This window comes from Engystomops pustulosus, chromosome 3, assembly GCF_040894005.1.
Source record: "Engystomops pustulosus chromosome 3, aEngPut4.maternal, whole genome shotgun sequence".
In the NCBI taxonomy this organism is placed as follows: Eukaryota; Metazoa; Chordata; class Amphibia; order Anura; family Leptodactylidae; genus Engystomops; species Engystomops pustulosus.
The window spans coordinates 39,501,565-39,525,522 of NC_092413.1; the positions used below are offsets into that span (position 1 = coordinate 39,501,565).

The following is a 23,958-nucleotide window of genomic DNA, read 5'->3' on the forward strand; positions in this document are numbered from 1 at the left end:
GTATTTTTTTACTTTCTTTACTTTATACATAGTTTCAGTAGCTTATAAAACTTTATCTCACATTACCTGTCTCGCTGCCAGCAGCAGGTGGTGAGTCCCATGTAGGGGTGGGTGGTCAGCTGCAGCAGCCTGCGTCTTAGGCTATATTCACACTGCCGTTGCCCGCCCGTACCATACCGTAGCGGGCAACGGCAGTGTACGGGGAGAGGAGGAGGAGGTGAGCGCAGCTCACCCCCGCCCCTCTCCATAGCAACCTATGGCGCACGGTGCCGTATTACGGGAAAAGATAGGACAGGTCCTATCTTTTTCCCGGGAACGGAACGGTACGGTGCCGCACGTGTGCTGCACCGTACCGCTCCCGTAGGGTGCCGTGCGCCCATTGCTGCCTATGGGGGACGTATATCGGCCGTATATACGTCGGCCGTATATATACGTCCCCCATACGTTAGTGTGAATGTAGCCTTAGTCTTCTCATGCATTCTTCCTCTGCTCCACACCATCCCCCTCCCTCTTCTGCCTGCTCATTGCACATGGCTGAAGCCAGGTAATGTGAAATAAAGTGTTATAAAGTACTGAAATGATTCAGAATGCTTATATAGCATTTTTGAAAATTAGAATAGCAAAGGCTATTAGAACCTGTCAACAGCTAAAAATTACATTCCTGGTGACAGGTTCACTTAAAGGACTGCAATTCTTATTTATACGGAAACAAACTGCAGTCCATGTGGCGACAAAACCTGCTTCTCATGACACCGATAAAAGTGAGGTTGTACAATAGAACAGACAGAACTTACCTTCCTGCCATCGCCATACGGTTATGGTATGTTCTGGATCAACGCCTACAGACACCAATAATTTCCCTGTTGCACTAAAATTAATGTATCCAACTCCCTTGGCATGGAAGCATCGCAGTATGGACAGTGTCTGTTTGCTCATGGCATCCCAGATATGAATGGAGGGAGTAGCGCCTGCATCAAGAATAAAGAATCCATAATAAAGTGTTTAAGATCAAGTTTCACTATCTATACATTACTGTGATAAGTACCTCATGCAGGCAGTATCTGCTTTAAAGTGAAAATTTCCCCCTTGAACACAATTTTATCTATATTGTCTATATAGGTTCACAACTCTGTGCCGGGTAATTTCTTAAAGGGTTTTCTTTTATAAAAAATATTTGGTGACCTATCCTACGTATAGGTTATCAATATGAGATTGGTGGGGATTGACACCCAGCACCTCCATCCATCAATGAAGCTACAGTGACTCAGTTTGGCCACCACACAGAATATGGAGCTGTCTGCTTTCTGTTTCATCTGATTAACAAGGAACAGGAAGCAAACAGCTCTATATCCTGTGTTGTGGCTGAACTAAGTAATTGCAGCTTAACTCCCTTATGAATATGAGATGATCTGCAGGAACCTGATCTACTGTATCAACTGTCTAGGACAGCTGGTGTGTGGGGATACTGGGTGTTGGACCACTACCTGTATGATACTGTAGATCTATTGTTAGTAAAGGTCACCACTATATTTAGCCCGAAAAACCCAATAATTAGTTGCTATAAGGTTAAGTTTCTTTTTCTTATAGAAAACAATAGTATTCATATTATTATGATTATTATGATTATTGTTTAATATTATTTAATATTATATTAAATATAACATGTTGGCTGTCTGTAACCATCATTAAAGTAAGTGAGAAGTTGTATGCATATTATACTCTGCTGCACAGTATGCAATCAGCTCTTATGCTCCCTCCAGTGGTAGCATTTTTTTTAAAAAACATCTACCATCACTTTGACTGATGGCAGATGTGTAGAACTCACATGCTCAGTTTTTAGCAGGTAGTTCAAATTTTCTTAATTATGTGCTGGAATGGCACAATTTTCAAGAAAAAGATTTTGTGCCAATATGCAGATTATCTGGAGTTGGAGGAAGAGCATGGAGGAAGCCGGTGACATCAGAGAGTGCAGGCTGTGAGCTTTCTGTAAGCTCTTCAAGCAGGACAAGGCGGGACACTTTAGCTAATCTGCATATTTTTACATTTATTTTTCTTGAAAATTGTGCTGTTCCAGCACATAATAAAAATAAGGGTCAGTTCCAGGTTTCAGTTGGCCCCTGTGCAACAGAGCCTTAGTGGACCCCTTTGCAGTGAATTTATGTGGCGGTATTAAAATTCAGAAAGTGTTAAATATTCCCTAGTTTATCTTACCAAACAACCCATCATGGTATATAGCCCCTATTATTTATTTAAATGATTTAATTGTCCACTTTTGTTGGGTCTATTGATGGGTTTCTTACTTTGGTATCTTTTTTTTAGGAGTGATAACATATTTGGGACAGTATTGTTGCCCCGTGCATTCCAAGACTCCCAATACACAACTTACCCCCCTAGATTTCTAAATCAATGTAAAACTGGGCTGATTTACCTTGAAAGAGAGATTTAACAAAAGTGAAAAGCCATATTGGTTACCACCCAAAACCCTCCCCCTTACGAAAAAAGGATCTTAGAGAAGACAATAAAACATATTTTTACTTTTCTTATTCTGGGGACAGGGTATCGGAAGGAAGGCAGATAAACATTTCTAAAGGAATTTTGGGCTGATAGCATGAATTCACACCTGCACAGACATATACAATTCATATACAACATATAAACATATACTAGTACAACATCTACAATTCAATATGTACTATGCAATGCTAGTTGTACATACTAGAAGCTTGTGGTAACAGGAGTACTGTGATTTATGGAGAATGACTAAAAGTTATGAGCGGGATGGAGGAAGCCGTGCAAAAACTGGATCATGGCTGATATGTATCTGAGCCAGACATAATGACTGGACTAGAAAGGACCTGGAGCTACACACATGAAAGTCGTGGGTAAGCCTTACCTGTATATTCAGCAATTTCACCTGCGTTGTGAGAGCAATGGCAAATGGGGAAGCGTCAGGGCTACCAACAACTTAAAGTAGTAATATTGCTAATGCTGAGGCAAGATCTATCAGCATTAGGGTCATGCAAAAACAAAATGTTTAAAGTATGGAAATGATTGGAAAAGAAATAAAATATAGAACTATTGTTTAGTATTTAGTGGCATTGGGCTGCATCAAGTAGTCATGTGATGATCGATTGTCTGAAACCGTTTAACTGTAATAAAGGGAACCTGTCATCAGAAATTGGCCTAATAAATGATTACCAGTATGCAGCTTTACACCTACCAGATTATGTTTCTTTCATGGCGCAGCTTAGTTCCATCATCCACAAAATCAACTTTGAAGTGAGATGTAAATTGGTTGTATAAAGTCAAGGAGGCGGAGAGATTAACACAGAAGTCAAGCTCTAACAGCCCCAGAACGCCTCCTCCCCTGCGATTGACATCATGCACAGGAGTTCTGGAGATCGGGTTAGTGATTTTTTTTTGGGTGCAGGACCATCAATTACAATGAAGGTGGCTTTCTGAGAAAGAGAGAGCTTGAATTCAGTGTTAAAATCTCCGCCTCCTTGACTTCAAACAACCAATTTATACTCTCTTCAAAGTTGTTTTTCTGAATGGTTTTCTGGACCATGAGAGAAACACAATCTAGAAGTTATTCAGATGCTTGACAACATACTGGTAGAGGCTTATTAGGTCAATTTCTGCTCACAGGTTCCCTTTAAGAGACTGAATTTACAGCAATTTGCATGCTTAAGTTTTTGTACAGAATGAGTAAAATATGGCTGCTTTTTCCTAAAAACCTGTGGTATTGCAACTTGTACCCATTCACTTCAAAAGCTGTAATACCAAGTACAACCCACTGGCAGGTGTGGCGCTGTTTTGGGAAGAAGTCATGCATTACTTTGGATGAGAGTGGAACCCAACTTTGTTGCTCTTGCATCTGGTAGAGATGTGTAGTGGGTCATGGGAGGATGATGCAAGAGGCAACAACATAGTCAATGTGATGTAAGCAGCTAGGTACCGATGGCATATGGCTACACTTCCCTAATGAGAAAGTAAATTCCCAAACAATATATCCACTAAGGATAGAAACATATAAAGGAAAAAGAAAAACACTTGGGGCTGAGAGTTCCAATCAGTAGCATCAGTGGAAATTTTGGGCACAACACTCTTCAACAAAGGACCATCAATATGTCTTAGGCCTCGTGCACTCAACCACGGTTTTGGCTGTGTTTCATGGCACCATTACTTTATATAAGCTTGACTGGCTGCAAAAGATAGAGCGGGTCCTATTTCTGACCATCTTTGTCACCCATGTAGTGTTTCTCCACATGCTGATCACAGGCGGGCCACAAACAAGGGATCAAGTACTCTGATTTGCGGCAAAGAGCACACATTCGTGGGCATGTGGCCTTAGACAGTTGTTATTGGGAAGAACTTGTTACACTTGTACAAAAGGCAGCTAATCTTACAGGGGAAATGTATGCTGATAAGCTTTACTCAACAAGGAAGAAGACTCATTCTAGTATATGTACAATAGCTTCTATGTTCAACCAATTCAAGAGCTTTGAACAGGTTTGCCTACTTTCGCTAGTCATGACCAATCTATAAGGATTTTATGAACATTAACGGGTCAGATATTGACTTGCAGGGTATCTACGGCCATCTAATTATGGAAATGGTAGTTAGGGTACATACCATCTAGCAAATTATCAATTGTCAAAAGATTTCCCAAATATAGTTTTTAGCTGGATTCCCATAGTAAGATCAAAAGTATGTACTCTTCTTAAGCTTGAATCTAAATGGTGTAGTCGTCAATCATTCTGCTATACCACTAGATGAAAGTATGTGGTACAACATATCTTAGTTTTGTTTTTCATTTTTTACTCTACTTTTTATTCTGTTGTCAGTAAGGACATAAATGATATCAGATTAAAAAAAGGTCATTGTGACCACAAATGTACTGTAACTATGAGATACATTTATCAGGGTTTCTGCAATTATTTTCTCCTTTCCACCACTTCCATGCCAGGGGGGCGTGAAGGTGGCGTGGGCAGCCAGGGAGTGGGCAAGGCCAGTGAGATACACTGGTGTATAGAAATAAATGATGTGCAGCCGCCCACTGGATATATCAAGAGGCCAGAGCCTCTTCGTGTATTAATTCGGCTGCGCCCAGAGGGTCGGTGGGGATATCATAAGCCAGCAACATAAATCGAGTATGTTGGTGCCATAGACACATGCGGCTGTCATAATGGTATTTCTTACCGATTTGTCCAGTAGCTACAACATTCTTGTATTTTGGGTGTTGATTGACAGTCAGGCAAAGTATATCATCCGTGTGCTCCAGATAAAAGCTCTGGCCTCCTATATAGAAGTAAAATGTTCATTTATCAAAATATCACCAAAGAAAGGTAATTGCTAAATATCTAATATTAAAAGAATGGATGCCCTTTGTTTCCTTAGATGGGTTCCACACATTGAAAAATCAGAAATGGTGTTCTCAGAATGTCACTGCAAAAATAACCCAAAATAGGATAGCAACTTTCGAAACTGCTATGAGGCCCAGCAATAAAGTGATACTATGGCAGCACTCAGGGGGGAACCTAAACTCTCTGCTACCAGAGATAAGCTATAGAATGGCACCCCCTCTTCCCAAATCAGTAGTAATATAACAGGTTAATTTTTTTAGCAAGTGGTTTCTCCATGCAGTTTCTCATGCCCGTACTAACATCGGATGAGGCAATATTTTTAAGTTTCAAGTCCTGTTTTGTAGCAGGTAACTGTGCACCTGATGTTGACCCCCCATCTTGCTGCCCGAGGCAAAAGGCTCAACTCTACTTATGACGGGGCACCCCTGGCACAGTTATTAATAACCATACCTGCGGAAAGGCTCTGGACAACAGCAGCGGCAGCTGTGTGAAAGATGATATCAGCACCATCATTGAGGTAATGGAGGTTGTTACGACAATCAAAGCCTCTGTATCCAAATACGTGCTCCAATGAGAGCTCCTGAAAGATAGTACAACGGTGAGGTAGAGTAGCTAGAACAGTTTTTCTTTTGCAAAGACCCCTTTGAAGCTCCATGCACACAACTGTGTTCTTCAACGGGCCAAAGCACATGGGTCGGGTGGAGATGGGAGGGGTGAGCGTTCCTCACCCTTCCTATCTCCATAGCGAGCCGGGCTCAGTCAATATTTAGCAGAACAAATACATTCTATACGTTTATATTTACCTCAATGATTTTCTTTTTCTTAGTGATGTTATTCTTCAGCAACTTTTCCGGCTGGGGAGCTGCTCGGCTAACTGATGGCCTAAAAACATGTAAAGAGAAGCCCATCAGAAGACTGACAGCAAACATAATCCTGACTTAATCCTGATATTCATATTATATTCTCTGAGTGCAACCACCAGGCCACTCTTTATCCTTGTCAGGTTTACAATAGGCACAGAAGCTGTACTTTGTCATGAGACTTATCCTATTCATTTCAAAATGTAAATAATGGAGGGGGTACAGCACTCACTGCACTGCAGACCACCCCCAAATAATCAAAAAGGTGATTTTAAAGGGAATCTGTCATCAACTTTTGACATATCAGACTGATGACAGGTTCCTATAGCTTACAAGGAAACACATTGTTTTTTATCAAGAAAAGTCCTCTGTGCCTGTCTCACTGCCAATGAAGGGTCATGGAGTCATCCTGCGAATCCTTTCTGGCATCTCCCTCCTCTCCCCCTCCCTTTTAGTGACGTAGTTGGCTATGCTGTTCAAATCCGGGGTTGGACATACAAACTGAGGAGTTGAACCTACACTTAAACGCATGGAGAAAGTGAAGCTGAAGTTGTACAATCCACTGCTCAGGGCGCATATCCAGCGCTGGATTTTTAACATTGCGGCCAACTATGTGACTCGAAAAAGGCGGTGAGAGGAGGACTTTAGGACTCTGATGCTCCCCTGACTCAGGTTCTTTGTTGGGAGGCAGCCAGGTACATTTTCAGTACTCAAAAGCACAGGGGAGTTTTATAAAAAAAACAAACTGGTTTCTGTGTGCAGTAATTTATCAGAACCTGTCAGCATGGTGATGACAGGTTCCCTTTAAGACCTATAAAAACCCCTGCTGCAGGATTTCTGTCAAAAAGTAAGAAGTGGATTTCTCTAAAACTCATCTCTGCAAAATCTGACCAAAATGGGGTGTAACAGTATATTTTATGTTTTTTCTTCACTTTGGCATTGAGTATGTTGAATGCTACATGAAGGCCTCAAGCATAAATAGGCATACTAGGGGTTAAAAACCTGCAGCGTAGGTCATGAGATTTAAATAAGTTTCATAGTTTCTCCTGTTACTGTATATTAAAGCAGATAAGCCACTGCTATATCTGTGGCTGCATCCCATGGCAAGGCAGCCTAAGGGTGCAGGTAAAATCAAAACAGGAAATTCCAAACCTTCATATATGAAATATCATTACACTGTGGATCAAGAAAAACCTTGGAACATATGGTCTCATATTTAAAACAGTCCTAAATAAAACTTGTCCTATTGTCCATAGCAACAAGTCACAGTTCAGTTGTCATTTCTGAAACTGCTAAAATGGAAGCTGCATTGTGATTGGCTGCTATTGGTAGCACAGACAGTTTAGATACTTTTGTCCCCATATATGTCTAACCTTTGCTATATGAGTGTCTCAGAGCAAAACTCTTCTAGTTTCTTATGGCATCCAATCGGAGTTCAGCTTTCATTTTATAAACAGCTGTGGGAAAATGAAAGCTGAGCTCTGACTGGTTGCCACGAGTGACTAGATCAGTTCTGCTCTCAGATACTTTTCATAAATAACCCCCATTGTTCTTGGTTCAGATGGGTCAAAAAAGTAGCATAGCTAATACTTTTAGTAAGGGATTGATGGTAAAGTGGTAAAGTAGTGGGCGTAGCTGGATGGTAATATAGTCTGGGATAATTCCCGTCTTTCTGCAGTTACTGGGATATCTGTACTACAGCCTTTCATTGTTAGAGATGCACAATGGCTGCTGTGATACTGCCCATAACACTGAGGTGAAAGCTACATGGCACGTTGGTTGCCCGACATTAAGTCTTATGCAAGTCACAGAACCAACTTCCTGTCATGTGACTATTTTAGCAATATGATTTGTTTGTTCAAAACGGCAACATTTCAGACAAGGTTACAGAGAGATCCAGCAATATAGATCTAGTGTAGTATATGCTAATAATAATCCAGCATGGTCATGATATGTTGTGTGTCACCAAAGTGGCCATGAAGCCGTAGCCTTAGAAAGTTAGGTGCTACATGGGGCGGTGTAGACTTGGGCGTCCACTATCGGCTTTAAGTGTTCAAAAATTCCATATTATTTAACTTAAATGGTGTAAAAAACTTAACAGAAGTATGGATCTGTACAATAAATCAATGATTTGCTATGTGCTTAGGGCTTCCCAATGTTGTGACTACCGCTAACAAGCAATTTATCACTTGAAGGGAACTTATCATCATGATCTGCTTGCAGCAAAATATAGAGCAGGTAGAGCTGAGCAGTGGTATTGTTAGGTATTTCTATTAGAACATTTATACATGAAGGTTGTCAGACACAGAACCATCTACCTGTCTAGAAAGAGCAGAAATATAATTAATATATACTCATATAATATTTGTAAATCAATTTTCTCAGTTCCTCTTGCTCTATAACATGCTGCAGATTATCGCACGTATTGTGGCAGGTTCACCAGGTACTTTCAATATGTTATGATCCAACATGAGGGTTGCTAAAAAAAAGTAGGAGAATCAGAATTTCTTAAAAAATATGAGGGAGATTGAATGTGCAAATGGGTAGAAAGGGGCTCATGAGGTACTTCCTACTGCTACGGTAATTCCTGCCCTTGCCCACTACTTTAGCACTTTATAAACCATGTTTAGATGTCCAAGGTACAATAAGGGTGACTTCTCACACAGCAGATTTCCACAGTTTTAACATTCATCTAAATCCAACCTTTTTAAAGAAAATCTAGCTTCAAAATGAAGAATGGTAAACCAGGGACACTTACTCATAGATCCAGGCTCTGTGACTGCGGTAATCTTCTTATATTTGCTAGCCTCCTTTCTTCTAAAACTGACTTTTAAAAGTATGCTAATGCATGAAGCTCTTTGGGAGCTATAAAGAGCCCCTCCGTGCTGCAGATTCACAGGCTGTTACAATGAGCAGAACAGACACACAACCCCCTGTTCTCTACCTTCTCTCTCTGCCCGTGTAACCTAGCAGCAACAGGAAGTGCAGGGGAAGGGGAGACCTGCTCTGCTCATTATAAAAGCTTGTGAAGCTACAGCTTTAAGGGGTTCTACAAACATGCCCTAGGGCTCTTCAGACTCATAAGAATAATTATAAAAGTTGATTTTAGAAGGGAGGAGTCACAGTGCCTATTTATCATGCTTGATTTTGATGGTAGGTTTCCATTAACTAAATTGATAAAGGGAACTAAATGTTAAAATATTATAGTATTCGTAAATCCAGTGTTACAAATATACCCAGAAAAAAAATCCATTAAAAGTTTTACTTTGGGTCATTTCAATGGACATGGCCTCAGTCTGTATTGTACATTTACTAGTAAGGAACTGGTAAAAACAATAATTCCAGTTTACTAAGACTCCTAAAAGTGCAATAAATAAATCAATTTTTGCTGTAAAGTGTTGTCTATGTAACGTCTACAACAATCACAAAATTCAACTTTACCTTGATCCCCTTGCAAGCAGCAAATAAAACCAAGTGAAAAACTTAGTAAAACTTTGCTGAGGATACCCGAGCATGCGTTACATGCACAAGCGAGGGTCAGATGAGCTTTGATTTGCTGAACAAATCAAATGAACGCATGCCAGCGACTGTAAGGGAACATATGACAGAGTGCACTGGGCTGGGAGGGTAGGGATGCTCACACTAGCCAAGAAAACCTATGATAGAAATCATAGTCTATGGGATAGAAGCCCAGAGGAACAAGGAGAGCATTCATACAATGCAGCCTATTTACGAAGCTTTATATATCATCTAATATATCTTATCAGAAGAAAATGCCTCTATCTGCTCTTATCAGTCCTCACCTGCCTGCTAAACTGCTCAGTTCACTGCTCAGATCTATCTCCAGCAAGCAGCAGATGTGTGAGAGGAGAGAAAGAAACAGAATCAGGCCTCTTATTTCACCAGAACTTTATTCCTGAGGGTGCGTTCAGACGTTCAGTTTTTCAGATACAGTTTTTGAAGCCAAAAGCAGGTGTGGATGATAATGGGTTGAGACAAATAATTAAAAGGTGCTGCTCCTCTGCCCCCTACTCTTACTTCATTCCTGGTTTGGACATCAAACACTGCATCTGAAAAGCTGAAAGTGTGGTCGCACCCTTGGAGTGCGTTCACAAGTGGCAGTACGCATGAGATCATTAGAACATTGGGGCACATTTACTTACCCGGCCCTGTCGCGATCCTCGAGGTGAGTTGTCCGACGAGGATGAAGTCCGGCACGATTCACTAAGACCGTGCGTCTCTTCCCCGCTCAGGTCCGCTGGGGTTCACCTTCTTCTTTCCGGTGTATGTGAGTGCATGTCTTGCGACACAATTTGCGATGTTAAATCCCATGCGTTGTCCGAATCTGTCAGATCGTCCGACGGCCCGCACCCCCGATTTGTGTCGCGTGAAAGCCGGCGCCAAAATCCAATCGCGTGTGGCAAAAACCCCAGTTAAATACGGCGCAACACGGAAATCATCGGGAAACCCGAAAAAAATTTGGTCAGCGGACCCTTAGTAAATGAGCCCCATTGTGTTTAACAACTGCATGCGTTAACGTGTTCTGTAAGCGCAATGTTAATAGCAATGAAATCAGGCAAATCTCCTCTTCTCAGCTGTTCTGATGACGCTTGAAAACGCATGCGTTACTGCCACATGTGGACGCATCCTCATAGTGCCCAGTACTACTTAAACCTGCTGAAATCTTATTACAAAACTGCTACAACACTTACGGCTCCCTGATGCAATATGTCCAATAGTCAGTGTCTCGCTTAGTTGGCTCACCTATCCCATCCTTCCTCCATAGTCATACATTGTACAATTTGTCCCAGGGTCAACATCTGCAAAGAGCTTGTATTTTCTCTCTGTGTTTGTATGGGTTTCCTCTGGGTCCTCCGGTTTCCTCCCACACTCCAAAACATACTGGTAGGTTGATTAGATTAGGTTGATTATTGCCTTCACTGTAGGCAGATCTGAGCAGTATATTAAGCTGAGCATATTACATACATACAGCAGTGCCTTGTCTGCAAGCAGGATGTTATACAGCAGGAAGAGCTGAGCAGATTGTACAAAGTGCCCTATCTGCAAACAGGATTTTATATAGTAGGGAGAGCTAAGCAGATTGAACACAGCATCTTATCTGCAGGCAGCATGTTATAGAGCAGGCAGAGCTAAGCAGATTGAACATAGCATCTTATCTGCAGGCAGCATGTTATAGAGGAGAAGGAGCGGGTAAAATGTACTAAGTGTTTTATATGCAGGAAGTGTGTTATATAGCAGGAAGGATTTAACATCTAAAAGAGTGAAATCTGCAGCAGTAGTTGAGTAGATTTTATATAGTGTCCTGTCTGCAGTCAGCATGTTATGGAGCAGGGTGAGCTGAGCAGCCTGCATATAGTGTCCTACCTATAGGTAACATATAACAGATGAGATCATATTGTCCTTTATGAGAGGGGGGTGAGTATATAGTATAGTGCCCTGTCAGTAGGCAGAATTTTATGGAGCTGAATACTTTGATAAAAGTGTTTTTTTCAAATGGATCGCATTTGCATATTATTACGCCCATACAATGCTACGTCCCTATACACTAGGCTATGCAAATATTTTTACACAAATTGTCCAGGTTACATACAAATATTTTAATATGACCATAGTTTTTGAGGAAAGCATTTTTAGGAATATAGGTGCTCTTAGGCTAGATTCAAATCTCACTTTTTTTCTCTATTGTTAGGATATATCGGGAGGATCCTTACTATGGAAGGCTACAACTTTTCCAACTGTGCAATGGGATACGTTCTCTGTTTCAGACCCTGCCCCCTGAACATCTGGAGCAGGCAGTGATTTGCTGTTACCAGTGTTACGGGAGTCTTATCACTTGGGAAACACTAACAACGTTCACTCAGCAGAGGCAGAGGATGGATGCCATACAGTTGCATCCATCCCCTGTAGCCTCTAATGTATAACATATACTGCAATTTTCAGCAGGAAATTAAGCATTAAGCATATACGCTGGGAGCTTTCTTAACGTACACGAGGAGCGTATCCAAAAGACACAATGTGAACCCAGCCTTACTCAGTGACTGATAACTACCTATGTATAGATACTCATACATGAGCTTCCACTAAATTCCTAAATCCAGAATTATGTCACAAAGTGCACAAGGTTTTCAACACATAAACAGTAAAGTAGCACACAGTATACAATAAAGGATCAACTGCCACAACTAATTTAGGTTTTTATTAGTATTGAGTGTAGTTTTTCTTCTCACTGTCCAAAATCTTGCTTCAGCTTTGAAGTTGCACATATAGGGGCAGATTTACTAAGAGTCTGCGGACCACATTTCCGCCGGGTTTCCAGACTATTTCCGATTTGCGTCGCATTTAACAGAGGTTTTTGGCCAAAACGTGCCGACTTTCATGCGACACAAATCGGGGGGCTAGGCCGTCGGACAACCTGACTGATTTGGACTAAGCTCGGGATTTAAAATTCTAATTGTGTCGTAAGACATGCACTCACATACACCGGGAAGAAGATGGTAAACTCCGGCCGACCTCAGCCGGGAAGCGACACATGCAGGATATTGGGCGGACAGTGCGGATCAGGGATGGCGACAGGACGGGTAAGTACATGTGCCCCATAATGTTCAGCATAGGGGAGCTGGCTACATGTACAAGTCCTAAACTATTGAAAACCAATGGCAATAATGTCTATTCATTATATAAACACAATAAAATCCAGGAAATTTTTGGATTACTGATAACTGCCGTAGTCGCTTGTGTGACATGATTATTACATGGTCACTGATGCTAGGGATTATTAAAGGTGTTTCTATTATGGGATTATGAGAATAGTCTGAAATCTGATCAAGCAGTTCAGTGGCCTAGTTCAGGAAATATATAGCATTAGATGGAGTCCATTTCATGTAATATAATATATATATTATATAACAGCTCTCAGCTCTAGCTTATAGAGTAAGTGACAAGGGATGTCATCATCAGAATACTAATTTTTTACTTCCTTCTTACAAATGAAGTCTTCAAACTACAGCAACATTCTATAATCTAAAAATCTAAACCTCCAAGAAACACATAATCCATATAATATTAAAGTATTTTTAGAAAGGAAGTACCAACAGTAGGTCTCCTGTGTTCCCCATCCTCCTTTCTTTTAGTTATTCGGTTTTTGTAACTAAAGTTATTGTATATCGTATGTAACTTTGATATGTTATCGTCCTGCCATGTTATACCCTGGATTACTATACTGTTATTTAAAAATCTAATGCAAAAATTAAGAGTTAACTCAACAGAAGCTATCATGAAATAAGGTGCTACTGATCAATTAGGGGTAACTGCTTTGACCTGTGGCTCTCTTAACATTGCAGGTCCATCTGCTACTGTGTTTCTTATTTTTCTGAAAATGTTTAATAAAAAAATAAATAAATCCATCCAACACTAGCCAAAGGGGGCAGTAACCTAAACTTTTCATACAGCGCATAGAGACACAACCTCAGAGAAAATTTAAAAAATGAAAGTGAACCTGTCACCAGGAATATCATTTTAAGCTGATGACCGGTTCCAATAGCCTATGTTATCCTGATTCTAAAAATGCCTTTGTCAGCATTCTGAATCATTTCAGTAGTAGAAAAGTTTATGTACCATTACCTAGCTCCCTGCCACAAGTGTGTGGTGAGTGCCAGTGGGGATGTGGGTGTTGCAGCTGCCTATATGCCTGTGTTTCTCTTCATGCATTCTTCCTCCTACTACACACAATCCCTTTCCCTACTTAATGCACCTAACAGGAATTGGGGAGGGAGCTGGATGAGTGTGAAGGAAAGGAGACTGACACAGGCACACAGGCTGCTGCAGCTGAAGGGGACTTACCACACTGCTGACAGGGAGGTAGGTCATGTAAAATAAACTTTTATAATGTACTAAAAATGTACTATTTTGTGAACTTCAGCCATTGAGAAAACCCACAGGCCCACATTTACGAAGACCCTTGCACCAGTTTTCTGTCGGACTTTGCAAGTTCTTTCTAGTGTAAACTGCTTGCACACGTATTTAAGAAGTGCCTGCACCACAATTGTGTTTTTGTGGCGCACTTGTACTATTCTTCACGCAACACAAATTCCTTCACCGAAGGGGGCGTTCTGGTGCTCAGTTGGAGCATGTGCCAGATTTATCATGCAAAGTCCCACAGAATTGTGTCGCACGGCCCATGTTAAAGGGGCAGCATAAAAAAAAGCTCTCTGTCGGGCAGAAGAACGTGCACAAGAAATCCTGAATCTAGCGCCCTCGGCATATCATACAGGCAAACTACTCATAGTGCACACTGCACACTGTTTTTAGTAAATGTGGGCCACAGTGTCAATTATCAACATATATAGATGATACAATATCTCAACAAATGTCTAGTATACATAATAGTAAATTACTATAAACAGATTGGAAATAATCAATGACCAAAATGTTCGACCTGTGCTGATCACAATGGATTGTTTCTGACACTATAAGAAGGATAAAACATGTGAGGTTTGGTTCGGCACCATTTTGGCAGAATTGATGGAAAGAATTTCACAACATACAGAGCACAACGAGCTCCATCATAAAGTCAATGCTGTCCATCAGTCATCAGTGGAATCCATAGTAGAATGGATCCAATTCTTGGTTGTTGCTTTAGTTATAAATGGAAGCCACAGCTAGAGTGTAAGCTCAGTTTGGGTTTTGCAAGTATTTGGTGGCACTCTGTCCACCCTGCTGACTTTATCCATTGGACTATATCATTGTCCATACAGTATATTGGACAGATTATAGGTTGGACATGCTGGGATTTTTTATCTTCTAATCTATCACTGTATAACTTATATTATGTCATATCAGACAATATTCTCAATATTAGGCACATGACAGGGCAGCGGTGTAACTACAGGGGTGGCAGCCATAGCAGCTGCTACGGGGCCCAGAGCGTCAAGGAACCCAGCCACCCGATCTGTGTGGGAGGAGCACGACTATTTACAGTGTATGTGTGTATATGCTGCCTGTGTAATAATATGATTTATACAGTATTTACTATATGCGTTTATGTGTGGATATGTAAATGTATATGTCAATGCATAGATGTGTGCCCATGGGTTTTAATGTGTGTATTATGTGTGTGTGATTGTATATGTATATTTTTTATGGGGGAGGGGGCCCATTTAGAAGTCTGCTATGGGAGCCAGTCTCTTCTTATTACACCCCTTTAACAGGGCCATTATATGTACTAGCTATATATGAATATAGTCTGGCCTAGGATGACTCCAATGGCTTTATAGTAAGGCATGTAAACAATTTTATTTGGCATGAAAGAAAAAGTTTGGCCTCAGATGTGAAAAAATATCTCCTTACACTGAAATATGATGCCTCCCATAGTCACTAACTCTACTGTAGGAACATGCAGCAATTTTATCATAGGACTTTGGGTGCCTATAGAGGTGCAGTATATACCCATTACAGCAATGTATTACAAATCTGTACAAAACTGATAATATAATATAGCGGTGTGCGTGTGCCACATTGTACCCCAAGGGTTTCCTCTCACGTGGACGCCCAGACTTACAGTAACTTGGGACAGTTCAATGGGAAATGTTTCTTGCACTATGGACGGTGTTACTGATAATGATACAATGAATATACATCTATATGGCTGCATGGCTTTATTCTGACACTATCCGAGATGCCGGTGGACTACACACAACCGATGGCATTAGTATTGGTAAATAGTTCATGACAATAATATGACATCAGACCGCAGTGTGATGTATGATCATGTCGGCACATCTCTAGTGTATATGTATGTAAAAGAGCGATTTCTGTGTGGATACTTACTTGACAATGCCCTGCCTCCAAAGGAAAGCAGATTAAAACACAATACAAATATTAACCGTTTTCTCTTTTGTCCGCACAACACAAAAGGGCCGTACATTTCCATTCATACAGAAGCTGGCCAGACATGAGCAGATGAAATCAGAACTCATTTTACCAAAATATGTCATTTTAAAGGGAACCTGTCATCAGAAAATGGCATAATAAACTATTATCAGTATGCAGCCAAGCAGCTCAACAGCTTACTATTTTTCATGGCCAATCGTGGTGGCATCATCCAGAAAATCAAAGTCAGAAAGTCAGAGAGGTGGAAACTTCAACACTGAAGTAAAGCTCTCCTCACCTCTGAAGCCTGATTGAGGAGATTCAATTACAGTAAAGGGGTTGTTCTAAGGCAGTGATGGCGAACCTTTTAGACACGGAGTGCCCAGACTACAACCAAAACCCGCTTATTTATCCCAAAGTGTCAACATTTAAGTACAATTTATGCAGTAACTTCTTGCTCCCTTCTCTGTTATAGCTTAAAATTGTATCAGAATCCTAAGAACACCAATACAGTAGACAGAAGGGGTGACAAATTCAGGTTCCCCTGAATAGGAAGAATTTTCAGGCCTGGAGAGAAGCTACAATAATATTCCAGATCTATCCACACCTTTCCATTCCTCCTGTAGTCACAGATAGCACTGAGCACTGATCGCCCTGGGCTGTCTGGGAATCCATGAAGATCGCTTGTGTCCTCTTTGGTGATGGCCTGGGTGCCCACAGACAGGGCTCCGAGTGCCACCTCTGGCACCAGTGCCATAGGTTCGCCACCACTGTTCTAAGGCATGCAAAGCTTGATTTCTGTGTTAAAGTCTCCGCCTCCTTGACTTTATACACAGATTACTTTACTTCAAAGCAAGTTCTCTGGAGTCATGAAAGAAGCATGATCTAGAAGCTGTTAAGCTGCTTGACAACATATTGGTAGTGGTTTATTAGACCAATTTCTGATGACAGGTTCACTTTAAGAGTCAGAATTAACCACTATTTTGTATATTTTAATATGCTACGGGCCCACACATTTGTAATAACACTGTGTTACACAATATGTGGAAGCACTGCTCATTTCATATTCTATGTATACAATGCCCCATCAATTAGATTTCAGTCCATGCATGGAGATTTGGGTGATATGACCATTCAGCTCATAGGACAAGTGATCAATCCACATTTTCTATCTATGGTTGGCCAATATCTTGTGGTGTAGGGGAGCAGACATTTTGGGCCAGGGAGACTACGTCTATACCAAATATATATACAATCAGATTAGCATTACAATTAGCATCACCCACATCTGTCGTTTTTGGCATGGATGACTAAAGATGTCCTAAAAGTGTGGTCAAGAATTTTTCGACAGCTGGAAGCAGACAAAAATAGATCTATCATGTTCAGTTTCTCGTAGAAATTGACCCTCTAACCACTAAAAAAGCATCTGAGAGTCCATGAGTAAAATTTGTCTGGCTACCATGATCATTATATTACTGCACATTTCACCAGTTGTAAGAACCACCAGAGATCTGGGTAGGGGGACTTTTATAAAAGTTTCTCACTCCTGCGTTCTTTTCTGGTCTTCTAACATTACAATTAGTGTATATTGTTAATTGGAGTCAGCCTGACAATAATGGGTCTAGGTAATCCCTTGTTAGTTGTCCCCTGTAAGCTACTTTTGCTGGGAGAGCTGTCTTGTCCTTATAACACAAGGAAACAAGAGCAGAAGCTGATGACACTTATTAGGACACTGTCTCCAGTTTTTACCCCACTAAACTAGAATTCCCCTCAGGTAGGGTATTCAATATCCTTCCTAGAATTGCCTCTTTTCTATCAGTTGTCACCCATTTACCATAAACTAGCCTCCTCCAATTCATATGCAAATAAGCTGAGAAGTATAACTTTTAGCTTGAGATGAGTCACTTTTAGAGGGAAGTCACTTCAGATGTCCAAACCCTAGGCTCTATAGTACCTAGAACCATGCTTTTAATATCATATTAAAGATAAGAATGTCATCTAGAACCATGCTTTTAATATCATATTAAAGATAAGAATGTCATCTAGAACCATGCTTTTAATATCATATTAAAGATAAGAATGTCATCTAGAACCATGCTTTTAATATCATATTAAAGATAAGAATGTCATCTTTCAAATAACATTTCCAACCTTTTTCTTTAGCTGCCCTTATATACGGTTCTGTAGCTCAAAGAACCACAAGCTTGATGTGATTTGAAAGATGAGATTCATATCTTTAACAGGTTTCCGATAATGGAGGACAATGCTTGTCCTAAGCAGTGGCCGTTGCCACATTAGGACGAGTGTTCTTGTTCTGATCATTGGGCTAGTACTCTGATTTAATTTAAAAAAAAACAAGTGGTGCCATAACTGTTTTTTTCCCGCTTCCCCACATGAAAGATTTTATAATTGTTTTATGTTATTTTTACCCTAAAAATGAAACTAGAAATAAAATGGAAAATACAATTATTACCATAAAAAACAAATCCTTAAAAGAATCCAGAAAAAACGGCAGAAAAATGAAACCTGACAATTTTTCTTGTTGGGAGTTACAATACACAGGCCTTTAGAATCAGAAAACAGTTAATAACTTCACTTTATGGAGGACTTTTAAAGGGTTTCTAAGTAAGATAAAGTTGAATTTATTTCCCTAAATAATTATATTTTATTATTTTAAGGGCTCTACAGGGGGACGCTATATAATAAAGTCCTAATCACCGTTCCCCAGCTAACTCCTTTGGTGTTGGGAAATATCCAATGAATGAAGTGCAGTGGGACTAGTTAATAATGAAGAGGATGGGGAATGGGATGTCATAAGTAATGATTTATTGTTGTACAGGACCTCCCGAGCCACTCTATGGTTTATTTTATGTTGCTGAAAATATTAAGTCTGATATAATGTAAACCTACAAATGTTATTCTATAGTGATTTGTCACAAATGCCCGGGCTGGGACCCTGGCGTAGCATACTGAAGAGTTACACTTCCAAAAAATAACTGTTCAGATTCACGTCCATTCAACTTAATGGGGAATTCTCACAAAGACAAAATTCTTAAAAGGGAACCTGTCCGGGTAATTTGGGACACTAGACCACCCACAGGCCCTTGGTTTACTGTCCAAAATCGCCCTGAGGAATTTTTATGTGGGCCCATACAAAAAGTTATACACCCCTTGTTTCTGATTTCGTTTGGCGCCTGCGTGGTCCTACAAGTTAAGCTGGCGTTGTACACCCCAGCTTCACTGTGCAAATGTGTTATTATCTCGGCTTCACGCAACGCAAGGGGAGGTGCCAGTGAGGGATCTGGAGATGTGCCTCATCGGACTCCCATCTAGGTGAGCACAAGTTTATTATTAATAAATTTTGCCCACCAACAGCCCTCATGCAGATCAATTTAGGACCCCCAAACCACAGGTCCCTAAGAACCTGTAGTTAGTTTAGGGTCTCAAATCTATCTGTCGGTCTCAAATCTATCTTAATGTTCTTAAGATGGCAAAATCATTCAATGTTATTAACAAAAATACAGCATTTCACAGATATCATTCTAACCTGTCTATCACTACACCTATTGTGTGTTTTGGTTGGCATTGGATACAACCATAAACTAAGGTCTTCCTGTCTGCTAAGATTCCTCTCACATGAGCAGGCGTCTAGTGTACTGTGCAGAGGAGAGCTGCTATAATACAAGATAAGCTCTCGATCTGAGGGGAAGGGGCCGAGCAGTGTGTGGGTTGGATGGGTGGAATAGCAGCGCTGTTTGTGTCATTTGGAATCTTATATCCATCCCATGACTCTGATCTGTCTCATATGTGTAAGATATAAGTAGAATCTTTCATAAGCTATGCAGGAGCATAGCTCAGAGAAAAATTATGAAGGGTCTGCCCACACTTCTGATGCAATAATAGGAGCAAAAGCAGCAATAAAACTGATTAAAATTGAAAAGTAAGGGGTTAAAGGCTATCTTTATTGTACTAAAATCACTAGGGGATTAAGAGTTACTATAAAGTTTTGCATTCTACATTGACTTTTCAACCTGTATCTGCAAGTAAAAAATCTATGATCACAACGGCTTCTCTTTTAAGAAAATCTACCACCAAAATCCATCATGATAAACCAGGGACATTACTCATAGATCCAGGCACTGTGACTGAGGTAATATTCTTATATTGTTATCCATGGTCTCCTTTCTTTCAAAATGAATTTCTAAATGATGCTTATCTGTCTGATGGGCTGAAGGTGAGAGTGTAACAGTCTGTAAAGCCAGATGGTAGGGTAGCCCCTCAGGCTCTTTAGCATAATTTTAAAAGTTGATTTTGGAAGGAAAGAGGTCATGGATAACAAATATAAGGAGATAACTGCAGTCACAGTGCCTGGAACTATGAGTAAGTTAACCTCTGAAGGGCTCTGGGAGGTGTTACTTGAGTACCTCCGTGCTGTAGCTGCAAAGACTGTTACACTGTGCAGGAGCACTTATCATCTCCTATTGTGATAGATTATATTTGGGGGGGGGGTGAGTAATGCAGCAGCTGAGGAGTTAATGACCCATTAGTAAGTACAGGTGGTCCCATACTTAAGAACACCCAACTTACATACGACTCCTAGTTACAAATGGTAATTTCATGTAATTTTGCCTTAGGCTACAATAAACATCTATAACAGCTATCACAGCTTTAGTGTCAATCCTGGTTCGACTTACATACGAAGTCAACTTAAGAACAAACCTACAGAATCAATATCTTGTATGCAACCCGGGGACTCCCTGTATTAGCTCATAAAATAAATTAAGTATATTGAGTAAAACACTAAGAAGTGCAAGGTTTACTGTGTTACACATATAAGGGGTTGCTCTACAGTACATACCATGTTCAACACAGAAGTTTACACATATTTTAAAGGGAACCTCTCAACTATGGACCTGTATTTAGTGTCATAAAACGGTCTGTAACATTGCTGTCTGTGTGCGCTATAGGAACCAAGCGAAACTTTATACTTACCTGTGTCCAGAGCGCTTGAAGCAGATACGATGCTTCATTGAAGCCATAGTACTACTGCACCAGCTTCATTGAACGTATCTGCAGTGGGAGCTCCGGACAGAGGTAAGTATAAACATTTGTTTTCTATTAAATGTAGATACATAAAGAAATATTATAAGATGATTTGGGACACTTAAAGCATAGTGATTTTATCAAATTATTATATGTGATTCCTGCTTATAAGTGTTATAGCATTTTCTGTTCTGAAAGTGTTTGACAAAAATCTCTCACCGGAAGCTAAGTGGGCGGAGACTAATGTCTGTCTGTCTTTTCCCTCAAGCTGAGGCCAGTTAGCTTGCCCACAGATCCCATGATGCCTTGTGTTCTCTCTCAAAGTAATTTAGCATTACTTCCATTTAGTTTGCCACTGAACACAGCCTGGAAGCATCCATCACATGGAGGAGCAGGGAACATGTAATAAGATGAAGAATTCCAAGTAAACCAGTTACACGGAGGTCAAAGCCTGTATGAGCACCGAGGGTTAATGGCTCAGGGTTAATGTCTTCTCTCATCATAGCTGATGCTGCCGAGTACAAGGTGGGGGCAGGGCTGCAACATAAGGTGCAGAGAGACAGAGAAAGTTCTGTAGAATCACAGACTGGGATGGAGGAACTGATAGGGAACAGAGGAGATTGTGTACCTCACTATTCTGTGCATGAGACATCTATATTCACTGTTCTAAACACATCAAGCTCTGCTACATACACAGAGAGCTCTGTTACATGACATCCTCCTCTGTGAGCAGGAAGCGGCAGCCCCTCCCTACCATAAAACTGACAGATAAACAAACAATAAACAAAGTACAGACTCCAGGGCTTATCAGCACAGGCAGAGGAAGCAACCATTGCAGCACTGACAGATTTGAGAGGTACAGCAAGGAAACTGCTGCATATAGGTAACAAAGATAATAGGCAAAGTTGTTTTACATCCCAAGAGCTATTGATTTGTGGGGGAACAGTGCTTGTGCTTTACAGTTACTCTTTAATCATCAGTCCATAATGACCTGTGGGTGGTTTTGACAACCGTCCTGACAAAGTAGCAGTTTCTAACTTCTTCATTTACAAACAGTTTCAATATGTAGAATGCACTATGACTACTCTGCCTATTAATTATTAGTCCCGTTAAGTTTTAGAAAACGTAATCAATGAATAACATTCCAATCCAGGTCACTTCTATAGGAATATAAAACATGTTTTACTGTCAAGTATATTGTACAGATCAGTTTTATCAGTTCACTAATCTCGACAAAGGAGAAATCAGGAATTATGCTGAAGGTATATTGGTTATTGCACATATTCCTGTGTGTTGCATAGGAAAGCCACAGGTGAAACGACATGAAGAAAGGAGGAGTTGGTGGTTAGCTCAGGGGGAGGTGGATATGCATGTATTGGTGAAATGCAACATCTTGCAGTCATATTGCATTCTGGAAGTCAAAGCTCTGCATCTTGTCGGATGCCACGTGCAAAGGAAGGCACATGATTCACCAGAGCGAATCCATGCAGAATACTTACCTTCTCAGAAATTGCATGATCATAGAGATTAGAGATGAGCAGGGGTCAAAATACTCGCAAACACCAAAATTATCACCTGATTTTGGCAGGTTACATTGGTATCTGAACCTAATGCCCATAGAAAGGACAGAAAAATAGAGGGGAAGAAGACAGAAAAAGAGAAAAGAAGACAAGATATAGAGGGAGACAGAAGAAAGGAGAACACGACTTTTCTTCTGTACTTTTTTTAAATTCATTTCAATAACAAAGGGATGAAATTTAGACTAAAAATTCTAAAAAAAAAAATTTGTTCTAATGCGAAATGAAACATTAAAGGGACAGTGAACCCCCAGACATGTCACAATATTTAGCACCTGTTGCTTGGCCCTTTGCTTCAAGGTTTTCCACATGACCTTTGCTTGGGAAAACTCTGTTGGTACAATTTATATGCCAAGGAACTTGCGCCAAATATAGGCATGGCAAGGTATTTGCAATCTTTTTGTAAGACATCTGCTTCCTAATCGATATGAAGCAAGCATGAAATGATTCAGATTCCTGAGGATCTGTTCACTATTGTACCTCACTATTGTGTGCAGAAGACATCTATATTCACTGTTCTAAACACATCAAACTCTGCTACATACACAGAGAGCTCTTGAATACAATGAAGATTTTTTTTATTCACTACGGCTGTGATGATAACATGATGTCAGATTTCTTGATTATGGTTCTCGAAATCTTCTACCAGAAATGTATCATTTTGCAAGACAAGGCTTATAATTTGCATCCACATATTAAAGGGCTTGTCCACTTTTAGCAAATAATTGATATTGTTTGTGCAATGAATGGATATACAATTTTCCAATAGACTTTCTGTATAAATTCCTCATGGTTTTCTATATCTCTGTTTGCTTTCATCCTGTATTAAAGGGAACCTTTAAGGGCACCATTCGTTAACCCTCATATGGAGGCCAAGCCCCGCCTGACACGCTGGCTTCTCGGCTTGGATGCCAGGTAGAGAATCAAAGTTCATTTTACCAGCTTCTGAGTTGAGTTTTTTTTAGTTTAAAGCAGGGTGCCTTTGGGCTTTTAGGGTTCTATGGGAACTTGTCAATATCTGTTTTGATGAAAAAGGCGGTGACAGATTCCCTTTAAGCTTCATTGTTTACTTCCTGTGGATAAAAATCGATTCCTGGTCATGTGATGTCACACGGGTGCATGGCTGATTGTAACGCAAAGCTCTGATCACTTGCTTAATTCAGTCGTGCAACTGTGTGACATCACATGACCAGGGACCAGTTTTTATACACAGGAAGTAAACAA

The 23,958-nt window shown here is 40.4% G+C and overlaps 1 protein-coding gene across 5 annotated transcripts in view; it reads right to left on the reverse strand.

Moving 5' to 3' along the window:
* Positions 1-23,958, reverse strand: part of EML6 (EMAP like 6) — a 119,856-nt gene that overhangs the window by 17,793 nt on the left and 78,105 nt on the right. For 2 of the 5 annotated variants that reach the window (XR_011854043.1, XM_072140543.1), the window contains exons 28-32: positions 6,170-6,248; positions 5,817-5,946; positions 5,203-5,301; positions 2,894-2,914; positions 795-968 (exon numbers count right to left, since the gene is read on the reverse strand). Coding sequence is in view for 4 of the 5 variants with exons in the window: in XM_072140543.1 (XP_071996644.1) it covers positions 795-968; positions 2,894-2,914; positions 5,203-5,301; positions 5,817-5,946; positions 6,170-6,248 (503 nt within the window). In the remaining variant the exon portion in view is untranslated. Of the gene's footprint in view, positions 1-794; positions 969-2,893; positions 2,915-5,202; positions 5,302-5,816; positions 5,947-6,169; positions 6,249-9,667; positions 9,677-15,294; positions 16,088-22,656; positions 22,765-23,958 lie in introns of those variants that run through there. The other 3 variants (XM_072140547.1, XM_072140545.1, XM_072140546.1) reach the window with 3 other exon arrangements.